Source organism: Papio anubis, chromosome 6, assembly GCF_008728515.1.
Source record: "Papio anubis isolate 15944 chromosome 6, Panubis1.0, whole genome shotgun sequence".
Taxonomy (NCBI): Eukaryota; Metazoa; Chordata; class Mammalia; order Primates; family Cercopithecidae; genus Papio; species Papio anubis.
Window position 1 is genome coordinate 40072755 of NC_044981.1, and position 25906 is coordinate 40098660.

The following is a 25906-nucleotide window of genomic DNA, read 5'->3' on the forward strand; positions in this document are numbered from 1 at the left end:
TTTATACAGCGCTTGCCCTCAACTTCTTCCCTCATCTAATCTTCCCACAATCCTGTGGGTAGACAGCATCACCCCCATTTTGCAGCTGAGAAAACTGGGGTTTAGTATGCTTGAGGGATTTCCTAAGGTCACAGCAAAAGCCAGAAGCCAAGCCTTTTGACTCCAAGCCCAGCTCCTCCCCACCTGCCACCCCACCTCTGCCAGGAGACGAAGGAAGCTGCCAGAGGGAGTGTTCCTGTGGTTGGGGACAAGGCCAGCCCCAGATCACTTGCCCCATGGAGTGAGGGACACAGACAGGCTTTTGCCTGTTGGGCCCCGGGCTTGGTAAAAGAGGGGAGGCCCAGGTCCCCAAAGGAACTCATTAGTTCCACACCTTCCTATAGACACACTGTCCCTCCACCCGTGCAGTGCTCTCCCTGCCTCCCCCTGCCCCTTCCCCAACCTGGAAAGCTCCCCAACCAGGCCCGCTCCATGTCCCCAGCCCCTTCTCCCCTCTGAAGCCCCATGGTGTGCAGAGGCTGAGGCACATCCTTCTTGCTTCTTAATTCCTCTTGGCCCTGGCCCTTGTCACATTATTTAGTGAAAATGACCGTTATCTCTACAGAAGCATGCCAGCTCTGCCCAGTGAGAACCCTGTCTCCAGCTCTCTCCAGGCTCAGAGCCACTGTGGATGCCCCCTCCCTAGAACCCTTGCACACCCACCCCACCCTGGCCAGCAGTACCGTGTTGGGCATCTGCATTTCAGGATTGATGTAGCCAAGGACATCGTCCAGACGCATAATGTTGTCAATGACATCATCAAACTGGAAAAGAGAAAAGTCCATCTGGGGAGGGCCCACCAGGAGATGGGCAGGGGAAAGAGGCAACGGGACAGCCACTGACCTGGAGGGACCTTGGAGCCCACCTCACCCAACCTACTTATCTGGGGAAAGAGGAAATAGGCCCAGAGAAGAGATGAGCTGTCCAGGTCCCACTGGCCCAATGTGAAGCCACGGTTCTTGCCAAGGAGCCTACCTGCCCAGGGAGCTTCCTTGATCTCACTTCTGTCTCTGGCTTGGGGAGTGTGCTGGGCTTTCCCAGATACGCCTTCTGTTTCTCCCTAGCAGAGCTTTTTTTTTTTTTTTTTTGATAAGGAGTCTCACTCTGTCACCCAGGCTGAAGTGCTGTGGCGCGATCTCAGCTCACTGCAATTTCCGCCTTCCTGATTCAAGCGATTCTCCTGTCTCAGCTTCCCGAGTAGCTGGGATTACAGGTGCGCACCACCATGCCCAGCTAATTTTTGTATTTTAGTAGAGATGGGGTTTCACCACGTTGGCCAGGCTGGTCTCAAACTCCTGACCTCAAGTGATCTGCCCGCCTCAGCCTCCCAAAGTGTTGGGATGATAGGCGTGAGCCACAGCACCTGGCTTCCTAGCAGAGCTTTTGAAAGTAAGGATGGCATTTCCTCTGTGAGGCTCCCTGAGGGCAGGGCTGTGTCTCCCCCCCGAGATTGGGGCTCCCTGAGGAGGGCTCTGTCCCCACCTCAGACTGAGGCTCCCCGAAGGTGGCACCCCTGCTTCTGCCATTAGACCGCGAGTCTCAGAAGCACAGCAGTGGGCACGAGCTCTGCAAGCAGCACGGCCACTGGCCAGCTCCTCACTCACCTCCCTCTCAGGGTTGGAGCCAATGTGCAGCATGGCCATGGGGCTATTGGGAGCACTGTTGCCAGCGGAGGAGGACAGCACGTGTCCAGCTCGCACTCCTGGGGAGGCAGCTGGTGGGGGCTTCGGAGAGCCCTGGGCCGGGCTGATGTGGGCGGCAAACTTGTTCCCGTAGGTCTCGGACAGGTACTCCCGCACCTTCTGATGCTGCGACTGCTGCAGATGGTAGGATGTGGGATTCTCCAGGTAGGACTGCACCTGGGACGGGGAAAAGGCAAGGGCTCTAGGGGAGGCTGGGACTAGTGGGGACAGGGTAGGGGGCAGGCCAGAACAGGCCCTACCTTCAACACCTCCCCAGGCACAGGTGGTGGCGACTGGAAGTGGACGGGGGTGTTGATGGCCGGGGTGGGCGGCCCCCCGAGCTGCTGCTGTTGCTGCTGCTGCTGCTGCTGCATGTAATGCATGACAGCCTGCTGCTGCATGCGCTCCCGCTGCTCCTCCTGCTGTGCCTGCTCCCGCATGAGCTGCATGCGCAGCCCTATGCGTGATGCCATGGTGGCTGCCGGCGCTGGCTCCCTGTGGACAAGAAGGGGCGGCAGGTATATGAGGTATGTGTCCTCCTCAATGCACAGGGGCTGGCAGGGATCGCATCCATTTTACAGGAGAAGACACCAAGCCCTGAGAGGGGAAGAGATTTGCCCAGGGTCGCTGAGCAAGCGGGTGACAGCTGAGACATGAATCCAAGTTTCCTGGTTCCTGGACCAAAACTGAAGGTTCTGTCTTCTTCACTCATTGCAGTTGGTAAATCCCAAACTCTAAGAGTCAACCTCCGCTCCTCTCTGTGTCACGCCCACATCCTGATCCTGTTAGATCTGATCTCAGATCCATCCTCCTTTGCTGCCACAAGGTGGGCCCAGGTTATCCCAGGTCTTACCCGGAATCCCGCAGGAGCAGCCCAGTATCCAGACTGCCTCCTCTGGCTTGCCCTCAGACGTTCTACTGGCAACTCAGTAGAGCAACTCATTTAACTCCTGTTCAATCCTAAGTCAGATCCTGTCCTCCCCTCTGCTCCCAACTCCCCATGGCTCCCACCTTCCTCAGGGGAAAAGATAAAGTCCTTACCATGACTGGAAAGGCCCCCTAGGATCTAGCCCACCTCACGTTCCCCTTTGACCCCATCCACCAGCTCTCCCTCTTGTTTTATCTGCTCCGGTTACATCCTCCAGGCACTTTACAATCCCTGAAACATCCCAGGCATGCCCCCACCTCAGGGCCTTTGCACTTGCTGTTCCCTCTGCCTGGAATGCTCTCCCCCTAGATGACATCATGGCTCACTCCTTCACCTCCTCCAAGGCTCATATGTTACCTTACAGAGACCTTCTAGGACCACCCTATTAAAATTACAAAGCCCCCCATCCCCACTCCCTATGCTCCTTCCCTTTTATTTTTATTTTTCTCCCTATCACTTACCACCATCTTAAGTACTATGCATTTTTGCCTAGCTGTTTCATTCATTGTCTATCTCTTTCTTACTGGGAATGCAAACTTCCCTGAGGGCAGGCATTTTCTGTCTTTTTCACTGCTATACCTTGGGCCTCTGGCCCAGGACCAGGGACATGGCAAATGCTGAATGCATGTGTGAAGAAATGTATCTTATTAGTGAGCCAGGGAATGGGGATACAACTGTAGTTCCTGAGCTCGTGCAGCCTACAGCGTAATAAAGAGGAAGGCAAGGCCACAGGCTTAGGAGGGCCTGGATGGGGAAGGCCACTTCCGAGCACCTGGCACTGCCAGAGCCCAGCGAGGACTTCACCACCCAGTACATCAGCCCTAATCTTCTACAGGTCTCAGTGGGACAGGTGTGACTTAAGCCCCCCAGCCCAGTCTAGAAGGAAAGACAGGGAAGAATGAGTCCTACAGCTGGGCCCATTCTGTCCCTAGCTCATTGAGTGACCCTGGGTAAGTCCCTTCCCCCTCTGAGTCTCCATCTCTCCATGCACAAAATGAAGGGGTTGGACCCAGTAATTTCTAAGGTCCTCCCCAGCTGAGACAGGCTGAGACTCTGAGAGATGCAGGGTTCCTGAGTGTGTCCAGACCCCATGAAGGTCCTGGCAGGTGCTGGAGGGTCCCATCTTGGGGATATTGCAAGAGGCAGTATGACTTTGTGGTTGAGCAAGGACTTCTGAACTGAGAAAATATGGGCTTGAATCCTAGTTCTGCCACTTCTTTGTGTGTGACCTTGGGCAAGTCACTTAACCTCTCTGAGCATCAATTTCTCATTAGTAAACAGTCTCTACTTCAGAAGATTGGAGTATGATATGAAATTAATCGGTCTTGCACAGCATGTAGCACCTGGGAGGCTGAGTGCATGAGACATGGATGGGCACATGACTGGCAGGCAAACTGATCAGTGTGGACCAGAGGCCAGAGCTGTGTCTCAAGCTCCTAACAACGAGGCCCAGACCTCAGTGGGTGACAAAAGGGAAGCAGCAAAGGCTGACATGTTCTGGCTAATGCCAGACAGTGGACTTAGTCAGCATTAAAAAAAAAAAAAAAAAAAAAAAAAACTGGCAAATATTCAGTGAAAATCACCAGATCATAGAAATAATAATAACTTGCATTTATTTGAGCATTTACTGTATGTCAGGCAATGTTCCAAACTCCTTCACCTCGAACAGCCCTATGAAGTAGTTCTGCGTATTACTCTCCTTTTACAGATAAGGAGAAACAGAGGCACAGGAGATGAAGTGTCTTTCGGCAGTGAAAGGGACAGAGCTGGAACCCAGCCCCAGGTAGCATGGCCTCTGAGCCCATGCTGGGGAGCAGAGGGTCTCCACACAGAGCAGGGAGGAAGCTTATTGCAGGCTGCCTGGCTGCCAGGCCCAGGAATGGAGCCCATGCCACCTGACTGCCAGCCAGGCTTCCTCCCACCACCACTGTGCCTTCCCGACAAGGTAGGAAGGCAGGCAGTGGCCCTCACCCACCCTCCTTCCTTCTCTGCCCCTCTACACCATGAATCAGTAAAGGGGCTGTCTCAGCCCCTTGGGTCTCTCCGCCAGCTCCCAATGGGGCAGTCCCCAGAAAGAAAGGAGCAGATGCCCACCACCCCCTTCCCATCCTGCACAGGAACACAGCTGCAGCCTCCACCCATGCCTTCACCCACCCCCTTCCTATGCTGCTACAGAGGGGTATCCCTATCTTTGTACCCCCACTGCCAACCACACACACACTAGCCCTACAGACCTCATAGGCTCTGACCCCAGCCCAGCCCACCTCCTCGCAGCTGTACCCCCTACACACCCATCCACACGGCACTGGGTCACCCCCCCAACCCTTGGGGACAATCTGACTTCAGTTGGCCCTGGTGGGGGTGTGGGCACAGGGCCTGGTAGTGCCAGCCGGCACAGGGAGGGCTAGGGGAGAACGATCCCCTTGTTTCTCTGACAAAGAGCTGAGCGTCTGGCCTGGCCTTGCCTGGACTGGAGTTGGCTTTGCTATGAGGAGAGCCTGGGCTGGGCCCTGCCTCTCACTGGCTGGACCAGCCTCAGTTCCCTCATCCGCACAATGGACTTGGGAATCCCTGCCCCACCGCGCCCTGCCAGAATCTGGGGAGCCTCCCGGGAGAGGACGTTGGAGAAGTGGACACAGCAAGGTGTCTGTGCATCAGTGGGTGTCAGTAGCCTTAGCTACCGTCCCCTGTCCTCCGACAGAGGCTGGCAGGGTAGTGAGGCTCCCCATCCCCATTGCTGGAGCTGTCACACCCACAGAGCTTGTCCTCCAGTGAAGCTTCAGTCCTCTCCCCTGGCCCCGGCTGCCAGCCTGGGTTGCTGAATGTGGTGTGGGTGGGATGGATATGGGGTGAGGGAGGGGCCTGAGGGGATCAGAGAGCAATGGGGGTGGTCCAGGACATGCTGGTCCCCCCACCCTCAGCCTCCAAGCATGCCTACTCACTCTCAAACCCTGAGGGGCCACTCACCGCCTCCCTTAACACCCAGTCTGGCCAGGAAGAACTAAGAGGATGGACGTGGGAGAACCAAAATGTCCCTAGCCCCACCCACCATCTGGCCCTTCAGACCCACCATGCCTGGAAAGGGTCCACCGTGCGCACATTCAGTAACACTGGGGGCCTGGAGTGCCTATTGCATGTAGACACCAGGGATGGGGCATTTCCCTGGAGAGCCATCTCCCCTGCCCCTCCCAGGTAACATTCTCCTCCTGAAAGGAAGGGTTTGATGCCCCAGAGAATCCCTGCCTCTCCCCCATCGCACAGCTGTCCCCATCGACACCCCCAGGACCCTCCAGCTGCCTCCTGCTGCTGCCCACCCAGAACCTCTCTGCTGACTCCGCCTCAAAGCCCAGACTGGGTTCCAGCTTAGTCATGTCCAAAATGAGTTCTGCAGTCCCACAGGCTCACTGCCCCTACTGGCTAGGCGACTTCAGAAAGCCACTTCACCTCTCTGTGCTTTGCTGTCTTCCTCTAATCACAGCATCTGCCTTTTGGGGCCATTGGGAGGATTCAAGGTAAGTGTGTGGCAGTGGCTTCATAACCAGGGATCCCAGTCTCCTCTGATCAGGCCATAGCTGGTTTCACCCAGCCTGTGTGTGGGCTTTGCCTGTCAGTCATTTACACCTTAGTATGAACCAGTCTTGTTAGAGCCGTACCTGAGGGAAGATGTGGGCACAGGGAGGAGAAAGACAAGGAGAAATCACTGGTCTCCATGAGAGAGGCAATAAGAAAGAGGAGCCCAGAAGAGAAAAGTCTCAGATGTATGAAAGAAGATATCAAAGATATAGCACTGAGTGGACAAGGTAACCTGCAGAATAAAAGGCACAGCTTGAGCCCATGAAGCATGAAATGGCGTATATGTAGAAAACAGGACGATCATAGTAGCAGCCGCTAAATGCTTCGTGAATGATTGCCACGGGTCAGGGCTGGTCAATGTGCTTTTCCTAATGTGAATTCTGTTTTTTCTAGTATTGTCCCCATTTTTCCTGGAGGAAACCAAGGCACAGAGAGGCGAAGGTACTCACTCAAGGTTACACAGCTGATTAAGCAGCAGAATGGAGATATGATCCAGGCAGCCTGGTTCATAGCCCCCACTCTTTAACTCCTATTCTGGGCTCTCCCAGCACCCCAAACTGTTCAGAGTTGTTACCGCTGGGGAGGGGAGTGGGAAGGGGTGATGGAGGGGGAGGGATAAAGAGGGATTTTTATAGTTCCTCGTTTCACTGGAGAAGCACTCAGCTCTTATAGTGGGAATATGTGTGACTTGTGTGATTCTGTTAACAGGGAAAGGAAGCACAGCAGCTTCGGGGATTTATGGGGGGCCCGACCTGCTTCCAGTGCTTCCAGTCATGTCCACAGGTGGGTCGTCAATGGGAAGGAACCCCCCCAGCTCCACCTGGGCTGGCCCAAACCCTGCCCTGCTCAGTGCAGTGGTCATGAGGCCAGGCGTGGACCCTGGGTGAGGACACCGAGTGGCCAGCAGAGGCACAGAGCCAGGGCCAGCAGCCACTGAGCATTTGGAGCTGGAGGGCCAGGGACCCACTCAGGTTCCACCACAGTCCCAGACAAGGGTTTCTTGGGGGCGTACCACCTTCATGCAGTGCCCTCAAACTACCCTCAGCTGACGCCGGTCCATTCAGTGGCTTGTGAGGCCTGAACTGCCTTGGGGATTTTTCTGCCCTCTAAATGATCCTTTAAAACATGGAGCAGGAAGCTGAAAACACACTCTGCAATCCATGGATTCCACTCCTATGCATGCCCAACAAAAAAGCATCCACGTGGTCACCAAAACACATATACCAGAATGTTTGCGTGTATAGGAGCCAAAACTGGAAACCATCCAAATGTCCATTAAAGAAAGATAGATAAGGAAGTGGTGGGCCGGGCACGGTGGCTCACGCCTATAATCCCAGCACTTTGGGAGGCCGAGGCGGGCAGATCACTTGAGGTCAGGAGTTCGAAGCCAGCCTGGCCAACATGGTGAAACCCCATCTCTACTAAAAATATAAAAATTAGCCGGGCGTGGCTGTGCATACCTGTAGTCCCAGCTACTCGGGAGGCTGAGACAGGAGAATCACTTGAACCCAGGAGGCAGAGGTTGCAGTGAGCCGAGATGGTGCCACTGCACTCTAGCCTGGGCAACAGAGTGAGACTCCGTCTCAAAATAAATAAATAAATAAATAAATAAATAAATAAATATTGAAGTGGTGGTACATCCATACAATCAAATGCTACAAAGCAATGATGGCAAATGCACTGTTGTCACACATGACATAGATGACTCTCGCAGACATAATGTTAACAAAAGAAGCCAGGCACAAAAGCATATACAGCATGCTCTGTGTATATGAGTTCAAAAACAGACAACAGTAATCTACTATGTTAGAACTCAGGATCCTAATTACCCTTGGGGGAGTGCCTGGGAGGGGATACAAGATGGCTTGGTGGGTAAGGAGATTAGGAAAGTTCTGTAATTTGATATGGGTGTTGGTGCTATGAGTGTCATATTTACAATAATTTGTACAGCTGCTCCCTTACAATTTATAATTTTCTGTATGTGTGTTCTCATTTTAAAATCACGTAAGAATGAGGGTGGACCGGCCTGGCATGGTGGCTCACACCTGTAATCCCAGCACTTTGGCAGGCTGAGGCAGGCGGATCACTTGAGGTCAGTAGTTCAAGACCAGCCTGGGCAACATGGTGAAACCCCATCTCTACTAAAAACACAAAAATTAACCAGGTGTGGTGGCACATGCCTGTAGACCCAGCTGCTTGGGAGGCTGAGGCAGGAGAATCGCTTGAACCCGGGAGGCAGAGGTTGCGGTGAACTGAGATCGCACCATTGTGCTCCAGCCTGGGTAACAAGAGCGAAACTCCATCTCGGAAAAAAAAAAAAAAAAAAAAAAAAAGAATGAGGGCAGACATTAAATAGTTTAAAAGAAGAGTTAGGTAAACTACCTTCACCAGCACCATCCCTTCCCCCAAAACCCCGCCTTCCCCAAGTGTGTCTATGACTTTAAAATGCCTTTGGTACCAGGCACCTTCAACACAACTGCCAGAGCATACCTTGGTACAACCTCTTTGGAAAAGCAATTTGGCAATATATGTCAAAGCCTTGAAAAACACTCACCAGTCCAAGGAAGTAATCATAGATGCAGAAAAGGATTTTGTGCATAAAGATGCACTTCACATTATACAGAAAAAAGTCAAAACTAACCTCAATGTCCAGTTATAGGACAGTTAAATCAATTACGGCGTGTCCCTCCTGATGGACTGCTATACTTACAATAAATAACATGGGGACATGTCAGGTGACAAAATGTAGGATGTAGGGGGAATTGTATATAAAATCTGATCATCACAATGTAAAATATGTATAGAAAAACCTCTTGGGAGGAAATATACAAAATTATTACTGACTTCTTTGGATGATGTAACCATAAGTATTTTGTGTGATTTTAAAAGCCTTTTGGAACGTTACTCTTTCTCTATAATGGACATGTATATCTTTCTAATTGAAAAAAATATATATGTTATGCTAACAGCTAATGCTTACAGAGTGCTTACCTTGTGCTAGGTACTGCTCAAAGCACCTATGTAATTATCACAATTATTTCATGATATGAGTGATGTGGGTACCATTATTGTCCCCACTCGAGGAATGAGGAAACACAGGCCCAGAGAGGTTGTCACTTGCTGAAGGTCACAGAGCTAATGAGTGGCAAGGCTGGACCCTGGCAGTCTGGCTGCACCGCCCCAACCCTGGGGCTGGGAGTTTGGCCTCAGTCCTGCATTCAGGGTGAGGGCGGCCACGTTTTGTTTCAGGAATTCTCACTGAAGAAGTCTCCCTGCGATCAAAGAGTTTCAGCAGCTGATCTCTTTCATCCAGCCCAGGGGCCAGAGGGTGTCCAGGATGATGGAACAGTCTGGAATCCCCAAACACAGGCAGAAAAAAAAAATTCTACCCTTCCTCAAAGAGCAGAGATAATTTCCTGTATTCCCAGAAAAGCATATGTCTGGCGGCTGAAACAACAAAGTGTGCAAGCCCAGCGGCTGGGAGGCCTGTTTAAGCCATTGATGACGCTCTGCACCTCTGTGGTCGGAAGAAGTTTTCTTCTGATTCAGTCTGTTACACACTCTCTCTTGTGGGGGAGCTGCCCGGTCAGTCCTGGGGAAAGAAACTGACTGCTAAAAGAAGGCTTCCTGAACAGGTGTGAGGTTCCTGGAGGCAAGGGAAGGACTTTGTGGCCTCCTAGGAACCTTTCAGCCTTGGGAAGGGAAGAGAGGAAAAAATACCAAACTTGGGGTTTTTCTCAGCCCCCTCTGGCAGAGGAGGCAGCAGAGGAAGTCCTGATGAACTAGGAAACAGAACAAGGACATCACATAATCCTCATGGACAAAGCCATTCCAAATTATGGAGGTGGTCATGAGTCACTGCAGGGCCTGGGGAGGGGGCATCAGATGGCCCGGACCCAAACAGGGTGAGGGGTGGAAAGGTGTCCTACCACTCCCAGGAGCCAGCAATCCTGCCCATATGATGCTGTGGGAAAGGCCAAGTGCTTGGGTTCAAGCCGTAGCTTTAGACTGGACTCAATTGTCTGGGCATGGCCTCAGTCTCCCCATCAGTCAAGCAGGGCTTGCCAGCTGGGGCCACGTCTCCCTCAGAGCAGTCGTGCTCTAAGTGAGGAGGCTGGGTGTGGAGGTTGTCTGCAGGTGTGAATTTGTGGGCAGAGGGGAGGTGTCACCATTCTGATCACTGTTCAATGTTCCTCCATCCAGGCCCACTGGGGGCATCCCTGCACAAGTTCCTTTGGGGAAAAGGGTCCCATCCATTCACCCATTCACACACACACACACACACACACACAGACACACACACACACACCATCTGAAAGCCCAGACTGGGGCAGAGCAGCCTAGTGGTAACCCCAGCCTCAGTCTCTCCTTACTAGATAGGGGCAGAAAGCCCTCAGGCCAGCTTTTCCTATTACCAGGAGCCCTCTGTTTCCTCTCCAAAAACCTTGGATCTTTTAAGATTTTCTTTTCCAGAGCTTGTATATCATGTCATTCACTGCAGGAGATGAGAGAGGCAGGTGAGCAATAACAATGTCCACCTCTTTGGGTTCTGAGGGATAAGTAGGCGGAGTGTTTAGCACAGTTCCTGGCACACTGGAGATACTTCATAATATAGCCTTTTATTCTATTAGCTGGCAACTTTCTGATACTGAAACATAGCAAACCCAAGACACCTGGTAAGTGTGCACTGTTTGATTGGAAGGTCCTTGATATCAGAAGCAGAAATGAGGTCAATGGGACACGCAAACGCTTTTAACAGTTTTAATGCCATGTTTTGGTCTTTTTCCCTTTTAATGAAGTGTAACTTATCCTAGCAAAATGCATATATTTGTAGTGTACAGCTCAATGAATTTTTACAGGTGTGTGGCCTTGTGTAATCACTGTTTAGATCAAGATGGAGAATGTCACCATCACCCTGACAGGTTCCCTCCGGGACCCTGTCCTGCATCACCATGGCTGAGTGCTACTGGTCTCCAACAGCACACAAAGGCTGCTATGCAGGATGTGGTCTTCAGTATCTTTCATGAAATGGAACCACTCTGCCAAGTGGGACACTTACTGAGGACTGACCAACCCCTGTTTGTGATGAATAAAGATCAAGAAACAAAGAATGAATTACATGAGGAAGCAGAGGCTCCAAAAGGGGGACCTGCACTATGCACTTCAGTGGCAGCAGAGCAAGACCCCAGGATTCGTTCTGCACCACCTCTCCCAGACCCCCTGCAGGGGATGCACTGCGGGAGACTGCAGGGCTGGGGGCAGGGGGCAGTCAGGGGCTTGTTTTTAAATCTCTGAGCACTAGCAGGAGGTGGGGAGGAGGGAAAGGAAGGAGAGAAGAGAGGAAGGGCGGTCACACAAGCTCCTGGCCCACTTAATGGCCTCCCGTTCCCACAGCTCAGGCCCATCAGCCCCAAGTTTCAGCTCACATCCCACAGGAAAGGGTGGGAACTGGCGCCTCCTGGCTGGCCGGACTGTTGGCCCAGGACAACAGGGGGAGCAGCTTCAAAGGCCATTGCAGACCAGAGAGTCGCCCTGTCCTATCCCACAGGGACCAGCTGGGTCCTGGCAAAGAAGACTGCCACTGGGCACGGCAGGATAGGGACGAGGGACATGTAGCTAAGAGGAACATGAAAGGAGAAACCAGAAAAGGATTCCACCCCTGTGATATGCATGGACTGGCCCAGCCACTCATGTGGACCCTCTGTCTCTCTGTGTCTGCTCCTCTCTCTTTCTCTCTTCTCCCTCTTTCTCACACATGCACGCACACATGCACACATGTCCATGTGCACACGCGTGTAGCCGCATCCCTCAGCTGCCGCTTGCTGTCTAAGGATCCCCTTAGCAGGCAGCCACCTTTCTCCTGGGTTGGGGAGTGGTGATACTGAACCCCCACCCCTTGTGCCCCTGCACCTGCCTCCTGGGCACTCCATCTACTCCAGCCTCCGGCCTGTGTCTGCCATGCTTTGTTCTCTAGTTGTTTCCTTGCCACCTACCCGTCTCCTCAGCTACAAGGAAGTTTCAGACAAATCACATTTCTTCTTCAGAACCTCCACGCCATCCCACCCATCAGACTTTCCAGAGAGAGATGCAGGGCCCTCAAGGGCTGCTGGTCCAATGACCCCCACACACACAGTTGTCACCCACTTGGCAAACGCTCCGAGTCCCTCCCACATTGCACTGCTCGAGGGGCCTCTGTTCAATCACATTCATCCTCACAAACACTTGATGGGATAAACAGCAACAACAGCAGGATAGGAAACCGAGACTCAGAAAGGTTAAGTAGGGCGGGTGCCTTCTTAATCCCAGCACTTTGGGAGGCTGAGGTGGGCAGATCACTCGAGGTCAGGAGTTTGAGACCAGCCTGGCCAGCATGGCAAAACCCCATCTCTACCAAAAATACAAAAATTAGCTGGGCATGGTAGCACATGGCTGTAGTCCCAGCTACTTGGGAGGCTGAGGCAAGAGAATGGCTTGAACTCAGGAGGCGGAGGTTACAGTGAGCTGAGATCAAGCCACTGCACTCCAGCCTGGGCAACAGAGCGAGACTCCGCCTCAAAAAAAAAAAAAAAAAAAGAAAGAAAAGGAAAAGAAAGGTTAAGCAGCTTGTCAGACAGAGGTCACACTGCAAGAACACAGTGAAGTGGGAATTCAAGCCCAGGTCTCTCAGGTATGTGACCACCACCAGCTCCAGCAAAGGACAGGAAACCTGGGACCCATAGGAAAGGTGTCCCCATGTAGATGGCTTGCTGTCCCCTGCACTCCCAGCCCTGCCCCCCCAATTCCATGTCACCCTCAGCAAATCCTACAGAGGTTCCCCAGAGAGGCCTGCATGTTCCTCAGCCCTCCCAACCCCACCCACAGATACTTTTTTTGCTAAATAGCCAAGGTTCATGCCCAGGAGGCTCAGAGGGTGACAAATCTGAATCTCACTGAGACGGTTAGTCCACCCGAGGGCCTGGGTCGGAGGGGGCGGAAGGGGAGGCTATATGAAGTTGGTCAGACAGAAATGTGATTCCAGGGATCAGAGATCTGGCACCAGATCATAGTGAGGTGAGGGTGGTAAGGGTTGGGGGAGGAATGGGGCTCAGCCATAGATGGCTCCTAGGACAGGAAAGGGGCCTGAGGGCGAGAGAGGGGCTTAGAGACTGAAACTCCACTTGCCCCAGGTACCCTCTGACCCACCCCGGTGAACCTGCTCGCGTCCCCTGCAGGGAAGATCAGCTAAGTTTTCACGGATGCTAGGTCAGCCTATGTGGTCAATGAGGTCCCTCCCCAGGGAAGATGAGGCCTAAGACTCTATCTGATTGGCCAGTTCATGCCATTGTGGATTTGGGGCCCACAAGCTCTGACTCTTTGAGATGAGTCTGTTTTGCAAGGGCTCCCTCAGCCCCCACGGGCCCAGCACAAAAGCCTACCTAAGGCCAGAGTGGGACTGGAAGACCTGCATCGGTATGCACCACCCAGCTGCGTGACCTTGAGCAAGTCCTGTCCCTCTCTGGACCTCAAGGCCCTCACAAATAACATGCAGAGGCTGTGTGGGACCTCTCATAGGCTCCCCGTCGTCTGCCTGGTGTGCTGATGGCTCTGGCAGCATGGATGTGTGCAGGGCTGGTCTGGTGGGATCGGCCTGCGGGGCTGGGAGGGGGAAAGCCAGGCACCAGTTTCACTGTCCCATGTGCTGGCTGCCCCGGCATTCGGGAGCTCCCTCTCCGGAGCCATGGCAGCCTTAGGATCCAGCCTTTGCTTTTCCATCTCCTCAGGAGAAAAGAATCCACACTCCAGCGTCTTCTGCTAGCTGCCAGCTGCTGAGGGCAGGGAAGGCTCGTTGACTCCAAGTGTGAGAAGAGGCAGGCACAATGAGCACAGCCGGGCACACAGCGGGCACACGCAGAGCAGCTTCTGGCTCCTGGTCCCAAACCCAGTCACAGGCCCAGGACTCCCTGCATCTATCCTGAGTTGGCTAATAATGGCTCTCAGGGCCCCAGTACCTAAGCCACCCCTGCCTGAGCCCTCCCTGCCCCAGGCCCAGAGTCCTCAGAGCACTCCGACCCCACCAGTGCCTGGCTCCTGCCCCTGCTCCTTCATCACCTGCTGCCCCAGCCTGGCCCCAGCCGCCCCAGCCTCCGTGTGGCTGGTCTGCTGTAAAGAACGACTCCCTGGCTTTGTTTTTAAGAGTCGAACCTGCTTCTGAGTACTTTGGAAATGACCACTGTACAAATGAAGTAGCCAGGTCTTCCTAAACAGAAGACGACACTGGAGAGAGGAATGGGGGAAGAAACACCTATGAGCACGGACAACTGCATTAAATTCCCAGAAGGCGGCCTGTTTTCTCTCAGGTGCAAACCAAGAGGCATTAGTACTGTGCACACTGAGTGCTTGCTCTGCACCAGGCGCTGTTCTGCGTTGATATGTGTTACTGATTTAATCCTCACAACAGCTCCATCCACCATGATGGAGGCGTTCACAAATCCCTATTTTACAGAGGGGGCTGAAAACTTGCCCAAGGTCACACAGTTGGTAGGAGCGGAACTGGGGCACCTGGTCTCCCCACAGTGTGCTGGGTGCCCCTGTGGAGAGTCTGTCTGGAAAGTGCCAGGGGAGGCAGGTAGGGGGTCTTGAGCCCATTACTGAAGGGGCCCTTGGCTAAGCAGGTGGGGGCAGGACGCCAGCCTCCCCTCAGCTCTTGTTTCCTCTAGAACTACTCCCATTCAACCCTCCTTCCCCTCAAGACATTCTTTCCACCCAGAACCACCCAGGACTACCCTTGCAGTTCCCCAACAGAGCCTCAGTTCCCCTGCCTCCACCCCCACCGCATCATCTGTCCCAAGTCCGCCCTCTGGAAGACAGCCGGGCTTAGTGGATCACGAATGTGCTCTGGACCCTGATAGACCAGAATTCAAATCTGGCTTTGCCATTTGTCAGCTTTGTGACTGGGGCAGGTGCTTAACCTCTCAAAGCCTCAGTTTCCCCATCTGTACAACAGGATGGCAGTAATGCCACCTTCCTCAGAGTCAGTGAGGGGGTAAATGGAACTGAAGTATGTGATGTGCCTAGCACCTTGGAGGTGGTCTGTGAGTACTAGCTCGCTGCCTGGGTGACCACCGACCATCTGGCTGGACAGTGAGGGCCTTAGATGGGAGAGGGCCTCTTAAGGCATCACATGTCCTGTTTGCTGGTTAGAAACAGACTCTCAGGCCCCGCCCAGACCCACTGAGTCAGAATCTGCGTTTTAACAAACTGCCCTGGGAGATGTGTGGGCACATTAAAGAAACTTTACTTGTTGTCTTCTGGGGACTTAGTTCTCTGGTTCCAAGCATGAAAATTGGTGGTGGGTGGGAGGACACAGCAGGGAAGCACAGGCCCCTGGTGGAAGCACAGAGCTATTTTAAAGGACAGGCAGGGCCCTTCTGAGCCCCACAGGGACACTGAGCAGGCTGATTCTCAGGCTCAAGAGCCAAGGCGGAGGCCAGAATGCAAGGCTGCAGGTGGGCTCTGGCTCACTCAGTGCTGGGGCTCTGGCCCGTGCGGGAGGGGAAAATAATCCAGGTCTATGGTGAAACAGCTTCAAAGCTGAGATGGTTACCAGTGGAAAAGCAGCCCAGACAAACCATATGAGACACTCTCATTCATGCACATGCCACCTCTTATACACAAACCACTGTCCACACATACACACTCACCATCACACACACACTGCACCAGGACTTGCCTGTCTGCCCAAAGAGCGGCTCCAGAAGAGAGCAGACAACCTTTGGGATAGTGTGTGCCTGGGCCTGTGTGCTCCACAGGAGGCCTGGGAGTGGGGAGGCTCCCACAGCAGGTCTAGGAGCCCACTGGCTCCTCTACAGGGCTCTGCCTCTGCCTCCCACTTGCCTAAACCCCAGCTCCTTCTGAGCAATGAGAAACCCAAGTCCTGCTCACCTGAGGTTGGCAAGGACCCAAATTTTAATTGGTCACCTGCCTGCTGACTCCCCCTCTCCCCCAGTACACCAACATCTTCCTCACCAGGTTGCTCGGGGGTAATCAGCAGAGTGGAGCTCTGACCTCAGGGTTCCCTGAGAGGCAGCCGTACCGCAGAGCCTGTGCCCACTCCCATGCACACTCACACGGGACAGCTGTAAAGCCCATCCTCTCCCCAACCACACAGCTTCTGAAGGGCCAGGGACACTCATCCACCCTATCCGTGAAGAGGTGACAGCTCTCAACTCCACACCCATTTTCAGCTCAGAAACACACACCCACTGACCTCTTTCACCACCACAGGCTGGACCTCTTCCACCATCACAGGGCCCCCCAGGCTCAGATGGGCTCCAAAGAAACCCTAAATCGTGGGGCCAGAACCCCAAGCAGGCCTAGGATGTCCAAAAAAGAACCATCAACTAGGGAGGGTCAGTCTGGCCGCAGCACAGTGTGTGACTTCATGGGTTCTGGAAAGGCCCTCAGCCCCAAAATATCTTCCCTCTGGGTCCGGAAATCCCTCCCAACCCTCAGATTCACTGCCGGGAGAGGCTCCCACCTGAAGCTCTCGTCAGTTCACACTCCTGGGAGAGGCAGCTGACAGCTGGCCTGAGAGCAGCCAAAGATGGGCAGGGGGAAAGTGGGTGCCAGGCCTGGTGACCGTCATCTCACCAGGGCCTCCCTGCCCACGAGTTCCCACCAGAAGAGGGCGCTCTTTCCTCCCTGACCCCAGAGTGCCGGTCCCCAGAATCCAGCACCTCTGGCCACGGAGAGGGGCCTAGCAAGGAGGGACCTCAGCATGGCCCTCCACATCCATGCCAGGGGAAACCAAGGCCTGCCCCAACTGTCCCCTTGAGTAAGCTAAAGGGCCAGACAGCAGGAGGGTATGCGAGCCCTGAGAGCAGGGAGGTCGGGGGCAGAAGGGGGAATTAACCAGGTTCCAAAATAGCACAGTTGGTTCTGCCTCACTTCACCCTGCTCAGTGTCTGGCAGCTTCTGCTTTCGATCTGAGTCACGCCTGGTGGGGGCAGGACGGGGCAGCCAGTGCTGGCAGAGGCCACTAGACAGCACAGGCAGCGGCCCAGGAACTCAGTGGGGGCTCTTCTCCCCTCATAACACACACCTACACCCACCCCCAACCACCCTTATCCCCTGTCCTGCCCAAGAGTTGGGCTTCTGGGAAGAGCTAACAGGGACACAAAGTCCAGGGGGCTCCCGTGCCTGAATCCTATCCCAGCCCTGGGCCTACCCCAGGATTCCCAAATGCTGTCAGCTGCCCTAGACCCAGAACTCAGCTTTGCCCCTGCCCTGTCATGTGCGCTCCAGCTGGCATCCCCACCCCATCTCTGTCAGGGAGCCAGAGGAGACCTGATCTGGAAGCCACCATCTCCCCCCGCCAGAGGAGAAATGGCCTCCTACGGCAACATTCCAACAGCCCACCAAGCTACCCGACCGCCGGATGGAGTGAGTGAGCTGCCCCCCACCTGCCCACATCTCCCCCCCCGCCCACACCCAGGTATGAAAGAAACAGGAAGCAAAATTCACACACACACACTTCCAGCCCTTTTCCTGTCCTTAAACACCATAAGAAGCACTTTGCCTTTACCAGGACAGAGCGAGGAGTCAGGTGCCTTGAACTCTGCGTGTGGTGGGGTGGGGGGAGGAGCATTGGGAAGTCTGCTCTCCCTTCAGCATTCTCTTCCACTCATCTGGGCTCCATGCCCTCCTGCCTGCCCAGCCCCAAGGCTCAGAGCTGCTCTTCTTTCCCCCATAGTGGTGAGACTCAGGCAGTGGCTGCCTTCTACCTTCTCCCTGGACCCAAGATGTTTGAGCTCAAACCTGAGACATAAACCCCACCTTCCAATGCCTGAACCCATCCTCTCTGTTCTCCTCCCAACATCACACCTGCCTGGAGTGAGTGCAGCCACCTTCCTATCCCAGCGGCGGAGTGGGGAGGTGATAGACTCGGGCTGCCATGGCTGGGCCTGCCCACAGGGTAGGGAATGGCACAGGCAGACACACTCCTGCCCCTGCCACCCCAGCACATGCACCCAGAGCAAACTTGGTTTGGAAATGAAACATCAAGGGGAAAGGCTGGGGCTGGCGGCTAGAGGAAGAAGTCAGAGAGGCTGTGACTTGGCACGCATGCCTGTGGCCCGGGACCACGTCTCCAGCGGGAGAACACCGCCAGGCCCAGCCCCTACCCCATCCCCATCTCCTTCCCTTCCCCTAGCCCCCACCCCAGAAGGTCTTACTTACACGCCACTTCCCTCTTTTAATTCTTCCCATTCCCTCAGCCCTGTAGGGTGTGAGACGTGTAGCCTGAAGCTGGGAGGTCTGGGGATGGGAACAGGTGGAGCCCAGGGGGAGAAGGCTCCTCTCCAGGAAGTAGGCATGACAGAGCCTGTGCCAGGGCAAACAGGTATGCCACTGCACTGAATGAGTCCCCCACCAAAATGTCCCTGAATTGCATTCTGTTCTTGACAGAGACACAGAGGGAGGTTACTAAGAGGCTGAGTTCCCGGCTGACTAAAAGGCAGCCACGTGGCAGCCATGGGGCTAGGGGAAGAGGCAGGGGCAGTGAGAGAAAGGAAAAGGAAGTCCGAAAAACCACTACAATCACAGTCTCAGGATGCTAGAGTTGGGAGGGAAGTGGAAGATGGCTCTAGGCTCTGTGGCGCCCAGCACGTCTGTACCTCCCTCTAGGAGAGGATGCCATGACACGGGGGCGTTGCTGGCCTTGCACAAGGCCTGGGAAGGGCGAGCCAGTGTCTGGCACATGGCAGGCGTCTCAGTCACACAGGTCACTTTCCTCTGCTGTGAACACCTGGAGGCATCCTGACAGCTTCCTCTTTTTGTCCATGGCACCTTGTAGATGCTCCTTAAGTATCTGTGAAACACAGTGAGCGTGGAACCGGCAACTGGGGAAGAGTATGCCTGGGGAAGCCTCTTGGATATAAAAAGGGAGATGTGGGAAGAGGGCTTGGCAGACCCCTAGGACTGGGCTTGGTGAGCTGGCCAAAGCTATCAGGGCTTAGCCACATGCTCTGGGCCCTCACGATGTCAAAAGTGCCCACCTTAGAACTTCCGGGTGCCAGCACCTGAATTGGTGCCTGAGCCAATGAAGTTAGCACCCTCCCTTCCCCACCACCCCTTAGTCAAAGACCCCTATCACTTGACTGGGGAACTCTAAAGCATATTCTGCAGAGGCCTCCAATGGCAGTGAGCCTCAGGTGCCCAGTCACCTTGCTCCTTTGCACACATTTTATCAGCTTCCTTCCCTTCCTGTCTCACGAGTCCTACTATACCACTGGTGCTCCCTGGGGGAGCCTCCCAAATAAACTGCACTCACATCCTTGCCTCAGCCAATGGGCCCCGAGGAGGCAGTTATGACCTGACATTGAACAGCTAGCTCTGAAACTTAGAAATAAGGGCCAAGAAAAGGGTCAGAGTAATGCAAGCTGGCCCACCCTGCAGGGAAGGAGAGAGGCAGGCGTGTAAGACTCAGTCACTGGGGAGACTGGTCAAGCTGGATGCAATGGTCAAATGTGTACTTGGAACTTCCCCACTTGGCAGAAGGTAAGACCCGGTCCGCAAAGGGAGAGCTGGGAAGGTGGAGAGAAGAAAACAGGACTTGCCAGAGTTGCAAGTTGCGTGGAGAAGAAACCTCCATACCGGGGGTAGTGACGGCAACATTAGGTTGCCGGTAGCAAATGCCAACAGGACTAGAAGCCCAGCATTGCCTTCTGCCCCTAGGCTGCTCCTAGGATAGAGTTATAGAGATCCAGCATTCCAGAACCTTGGCATGCCCGTTCATTCGATAACACGGCTGTTATGTTCCACACTTAGAACTAGGCACTGGTGACACCAAGAGAGGCCATTTGATTAAATGCTAAGAGAGTGTGCTTTGAACCTAGTTGAGCTGAATCCCAGATCTGTCACTTTCTAGCTGTGTGACCTTCATCAACTTACTTAACTTCCCAGGGTCTCAGTATCCTCATGTGTAAAATGAGGACAATATCCATCCTGGAGAATTTCTGTAAGGATTAAACGTAAAGTATCTAATGTAGTACCTGGCACAGGATAGGTGCTCAATAAATATTTGATGGATGCACGTATGTAATGGATGGATGAATATAATGGATGCATGCATGAATGGATGGGTGGACGCATGAAAAGATAGATATAATGGTGGGTGGATGGATGGATGGATGGATGGATGGATGGATATAATGGATGCATGCATAAATGGATGGGTGGACAGATGAAAAGGTGGATATAATAATGGGTAGATGAATGGATGGATGGATATAATGAATAAAAAGGTGGATATAATGGATAGATGTATGCATGGATGGATGGATGTTTAAAAGAAGATGAAAAAGGCACTAGTTGTCTGCATTGTTCTCATCTGGTTCAATATTCCTTTCCACTAAATTTATTTTTTATTTTTATTTTTGAGACAGGGTCTCACTGTCATCCAGGCTGGAATGCAGTGGTGCAATCACATCTCACTGCCGCTTCACCTTCCCAGGCTCAAACAATCCTCCCACCTCAGCCTCCCAAGTAGCTGAGACCACAGGTGTGTGACAATACACCCCACTAATTGTTTTTAATTTTTGTAGAGATGGGGGTCTCATTATGTTGCCCAGGCTAGTCTTGAACTCCTGGCCTCAAGCAATTCTCCTGCCTTGGCCTCCCAAAGTGCTGATCTTTCCACTAAATTTATAAACAAGAAAACAAGATCCCATCACTTCCTAATTTATCTATTTTGGAAATCTACATTTTCATTAAACAGGTTGACAAATATAAAGTAAGATCCTTCTAATGGGCCTTAGCCACATAACTGGGGTAGGGTCATTCCCTGAAGGATGTATACGGTTACGTCAGAATAGAAGATATCCTCCTGGCTCAGGTGCCTTCATGCCAGCTCCCACCATGTGGTCACGCCATGCCAGTACCCATCTCTCAGCAAGTCGAACTCCACCCAACTCCTATTCCAGAGAAGGTGGGTCAGGGATCAGGTAAAGGAAGGGGAAGCCAGGTGAAAGCACAGCAGGGAGAACAGGCCAGGATGGCCAAGGAGAAGAAGCCAAGAACAGAACACAGCGATTTGGGACAGGGGTGACTAGGGATCAGAAAGAAGAGACTGAAAAGCAGAGAAGATTTATTGTCTTCGGAGACATGAAGAAAGAAAATAGTCCTCAGAGAACAAGGGAGCAAAAACAAAATGAAATAGGCCGGGCGTGGTGGCTCACGCCTGTAATCCCCGTACTTTGGGAGGCTGAGGTGGGCGGATCACGAGGTCAGGAGATCGAGACCATCCTGGCTAACATGGTGAAACCCTATCTCTACTAAAAAATACAAAAAAAATTAGCCGGGTGCGGTGGCGGGTGCCTGTAGTCCCAGCTACTTGGGAGGCTGAGGCAGGAGAATGGCGTGAACCCGGAAGGTGGAGCTTGCAGTGAGCCGAAATCGCGCCACTGCACTCCAGCCTGGGAGACAGCAAGACTCCGTCGCAAAAAAAAAAAAAAAAAAAAGTTAAATTGACTGAGCAACATAGAAAGATCGTTTTCCTGCTCCATCACCCCCAATTGCTCTCCACTACCCACCAGATAAAGTCCAAGCGCTCTAGTTGGGCCTCCAAAGCATGCAGGATCCCTCTCCTTAAACAAGCACTGGGTGCAGCCAAGGGGACCTCCTTGCTTTCTCACCCCCACCCAATTTGGGCCCCCAGACCCTCCCCCAGTTCCTCTCCCACAGATTATCCAACTTCTCTCTGGAAGCCCTGCTCCAGGGTCTCCTCCTCCTCCAGGCAGCACACCCTGACTTCACCCACCTCTGATCACCATTTGGGAACAATTACTTACCCTGTTCCAAGCCTGGTTCTGTGTCTAACACAGGAATACAAGGATGAATAAGACAGTCCCTGCCCTATGGTTCTTATAATCCAGCTTGGAAAAAACATCATTATCTGATATCATATATTGTATTTCTTCCACCACTATGGATACTACTAAAACTTGTATTGAGTTGTAAAACCGTCTATCAAGGGTGGCTTCTAAAGTCATGATAGAGCCGGTGCCAGGCCCTCAGCTTTATCATGTATTAACTCATTTGGCCTTCCCAATGACACTAGGAAGTAGGAAATACTACTGTACTCATTTTACAAATGAGAAACAGCTACAAAGAAGTCGCCTGTCTGGTTTTCTCAGCTGTAGTGTGAACTCCTTGAGGGCTGTCCCTTGGTTTCCTCCTCTCCCACACAGGCTCCAGGTAGAGGACACTCGGACATGGTCCTCTGGGCTCAACGTCCCCACCGCTGTGGCCTTGGGTGAAGGTATGCTGACTGGTGGGTGGGAATGGTATACATGCAGGAAAATGAGCGCCAGCAGAATGGAGGAGACAGACCTCCCATGTGGGGTATGAAGGGACATGGTCTCAGTGTCCCCTTCCAGCATCACTCTTTCCCCGCCTGTCCCCAAGGTCCAGCCCTGGCATTTCACAATCCTGCAGTCACTGCAGAATTCCCTGTCCCTTGCTAAGAGGGCCGAGGTGGCGTAGAAGGAGGGAGCCCAGGCTTCATGCCCAGGACAGACAGGGGAGCAAAAGGGTGGGCTATTGGAAAACAGAGGAGCCCTTCAGCTCCCCCCAGCCCCAGGGGGATCAAGCCTCTCGGAGTGAATAAGCCTAGCCTGGAAAGTAAAACACAGGGCAGGCCCCAAAAGGGTCACGTCTGGGCACCCTCACCTTGGCAGGGGGGTGGAGGAACATGGGCCTGTGGTAGAGGCAGGGCCTTCATGGCACTGAGCTGGGCTATCCCCTTGGCAGGCTCACCCAGCTCAGAGGCCTCTTCAGGCTGGGAAAGCTGAGGAGGTGGGCGACTCAGACCCAACTTAGAACAGAAGCATCAAGAGGCATTGAGTGGGGTTCTGGGTTGGTGAAGGGGGCTTCACACCAGCCTGTAGAGCTCAGGTGTGGGGGTCTAGTCCCCAGCCCTGGCCACACCTCACCTCAATATTCCTATCCCCTCCCAGAAGGCACAGTGGATGTACAGTGTGGGTAGAGCAGGGAAACTGAGGCACAGAGCCTGTCCTCCAGCTCTGGAAACCTGCTCTGCCTGTGTGGCCACCAGCACCATCCTTGAAAATGAACCCCCATGCTTCTCACAAGCACACAGGACTCCAAATCCTATAGTCGCAGGGTCCTCTTCCACCCTGGGGACATGTATTTTCCAGAAAGAGGCTCCCCAAGGTGGGGCTGTGGAAAGAGGGCACCATGCCTTCTCCTGAGTCCTGGTCTGGGATTGGGTGATGAGCACAGTAAGGGGCTCAGCTACAGCTCTGGGCTCCAACCCCAGCTCTGCCTTTCACTAGCCATGAGGCCTTGGACAAGTTACTGAAGCATCTCAGGGCCTCAGTTTCCTCCTCGGGGAATGGGGCTAAGTCTCCCTGCTCTTGTCTCTCATAGTTGATAGTATCCAAAAAGGTCCTGGTACCCCACCCAGGACTCATACCCTTAATCACTAGTCCTCCCTCTTCCTCCTCACCAGGGGCCCAAGGGCTCAAGCGCTGGCAGGGGCTGCTGAGGAGCTGACGGAGCCACTGCTGTTGATAGAGCCGGTGCCAGGCCCTGGGCAGGCACGGGGCCCAGGCACACAATGGGGCTGTGTGTGCACCCAGCGTTACTCTGGAGTGGAGCTGGGCAGGCTGGCATCTGGGGTCAGGCCAAGAATTCATGTCTCTGGAGAAAGCCTCCCCACCCCCTCCCAGGCAGCACAGCTCTTTCCAGGGGTGAGCGAGCACCACCCACTCTCCCACCCAGCCCAGGAAGGGAATGGGAACTTGCCCTGGTGGCAGGTACTGGGGAATGGGGACTCCTGCGTCTAGCCACTGGCTGGGCTGCTTGCTTGCCAGGCATTTTGGACCCATTACGTAATCTGGGGTTGCAGCCTCCTCTGTGGCCAGAGGGAGGGTGAAGTCTGCGGGGGCCAGGAAAAGGAGCAAGAGAAGTCTGGCTGCGACCCCCACCCCATACAGAGGGCCTCAGTCCTCCCTCCCCAGCTTACCAGGGCCCTGGGCTCAGCACAGGTTTTCTGAAGCACCCAGGACTCCTGGCCAGCCAGCCTGCACCAGGGTGCTGGGGTACCCCAGGAGAGGAGCTGGCTCACTCCCCAAGGGAATGAGTCACCAGCCGGCTGTAGCCAGGATGGCAACGCGAGTGGTGGGCAGGTGGAGCTTGTCCTCTCCCATCCCTGGCAGGTCTTCTTAAGCTGGAAAGCCACTCAGCTGGTATCAGTGCTGACCATAGCGTCCCAGCCCAGGCCTCATCGGACCACTTCCTCTGGTGCAGGGATCGCCTGGCTGCAGGAAGCAGAGGGACTTGATGCCCTCCGGTCCCTACACTGACTCACTCTTATAGCTATAGGCATGGGCAGCCCACTCCTCTGTTTGTTTCTGAGAGGGTGTCAGGCTGCGGGGAAGGGCAGCCACCTACCCCCAGGGAGAAACGGGCTCTGAGGCAAGGAGGGAGGGGAGAACTCGGGCACCTGGTGGGCAGCAGGGAAAGGCAGACAGCCAGGCCACCTTACTCCTCAGGTTGTGGCCAAAACAGGGAGGGCCCCTTTGCATGAATCACTTTCTATTGTCCCCAGAGCCAGGAGGCACCCAGGAACAGGAGCTAACTGGCCCTGCTCCCTGTCTGGCTAGACATGTGGCACCCTCCCTCACGACCAGTCAGAACGACACAGATAGGCGCCCTGATGCACGCCCCTTCACTCCCTGAAGGTCATACACAAAGTCACAGTGACGGCCCAGCCCAGTGGACACAGTTGAATGGCCACCCATCCCCTAACACCCACAGGAACCCCCCAGCCTGAGCTAGAGCGGGCCACACCACATCCTGTAGGCCCCAAATGGTGCTGAGTCTGGGAGCACCTCAGCTCCGAGGGCTCCTTCCTGGTCAGAAGGCAAGGACCTTTCCCAGCCAAGACCACTGCACTGAGATCTCTGTGTGTGTGTGTGTGCGCGTGTGTGTGTGCACGTGTGTGTGTGCGCGTGTGTGTGCGTGTGTGTGCGTGCGTGTGTGTGTGTGCGTGCGTGTGTGTGCGAGCGTGTGTGCGTGTGTGCGTGTGTGTGCGCGTGTGTGCGTGTGTGTGCGCATGCATGTGCTTCTACCACCCCTACCCTGAGAAATCACCCCCATGCCCTGAGCAAAGAGACGGTGAGAACCAAAGGGCCTTCAGAACCTGAGCATATTGTGCTTATTTTCCAGATGAACAAACTGTAACTTACACTGGGGAAGTGTCTTTGTTCTAACTTATGAATAAGGCTGAATCTGGAACCCAGGCTTGGGTAGCTTAAGGCTGGTCAGACAAAGCAGAGGATGGGGAAGAGGGAGCAGGGGTGAGAAGGAAGAAAAGGGAGGCAGGGGAAGTTTCACCACTACATCAGAGGTGCGGCCTTGCTGGTACCATTTCATTCATTCATTTCAAATATTTCTTGAGCACTTACTACATGCCAGCACTGTGGCAGGGCCTTTCTGCCCATATCACCCCTCCCTCCTGTGAGAGACTGCTTCTGAGATGGACTGTCGTTTCAGGGGACCCCCATCCTGAGGGTGCAGGGAGACTGGGGCAGCGCCGGAAGCTCTACCCAGCCCAACCCCAGAGAGGCCCTGGAGGCAGCCTCCTCTGTGCTCCACACCCTGAGGGACTCCAGCCCTCAGG

General features: G+C 53.9%; 1 protein-coding gene across 7 annotated transcripts in view; it reads right to left on the reverse strand.

Moving 5' to 3' along the window:
• TFEB (transcription factor EB) overlaps positions 1-25906 on the reverse strand; it is a 53066-nt gene that overhangs the window by 5067 nt on the left and 22093 nt on the right. For 4 of the 7 annotated variants that reach the window (XM_009205125.2, XM_009205127.4, XM_031666834.1 and 1 more), the window contains exons 2-4: positions 1982-2216; positions 1644-1898; positions 723-803 (exon numbers count right to left, since the gene is read on the reverse strand). In XM_009205125.2, the coding sequence (XP_009203389.2) occupies positions 723-803; positions 1644-1898; positions 1982-2216 (571 nt within the window). Of the gene's footprint in view, positions 1-722; positions 804-1643; positions 1899-1981; positions 2217-9213; positions 9815-16468; positions 17590-25906 lie in introns of those variants that run through there. The other 3 variants (XM_009205128.4, XM_017957394.3, NM_001168746.1) reach the window with 3 other exon arrangements.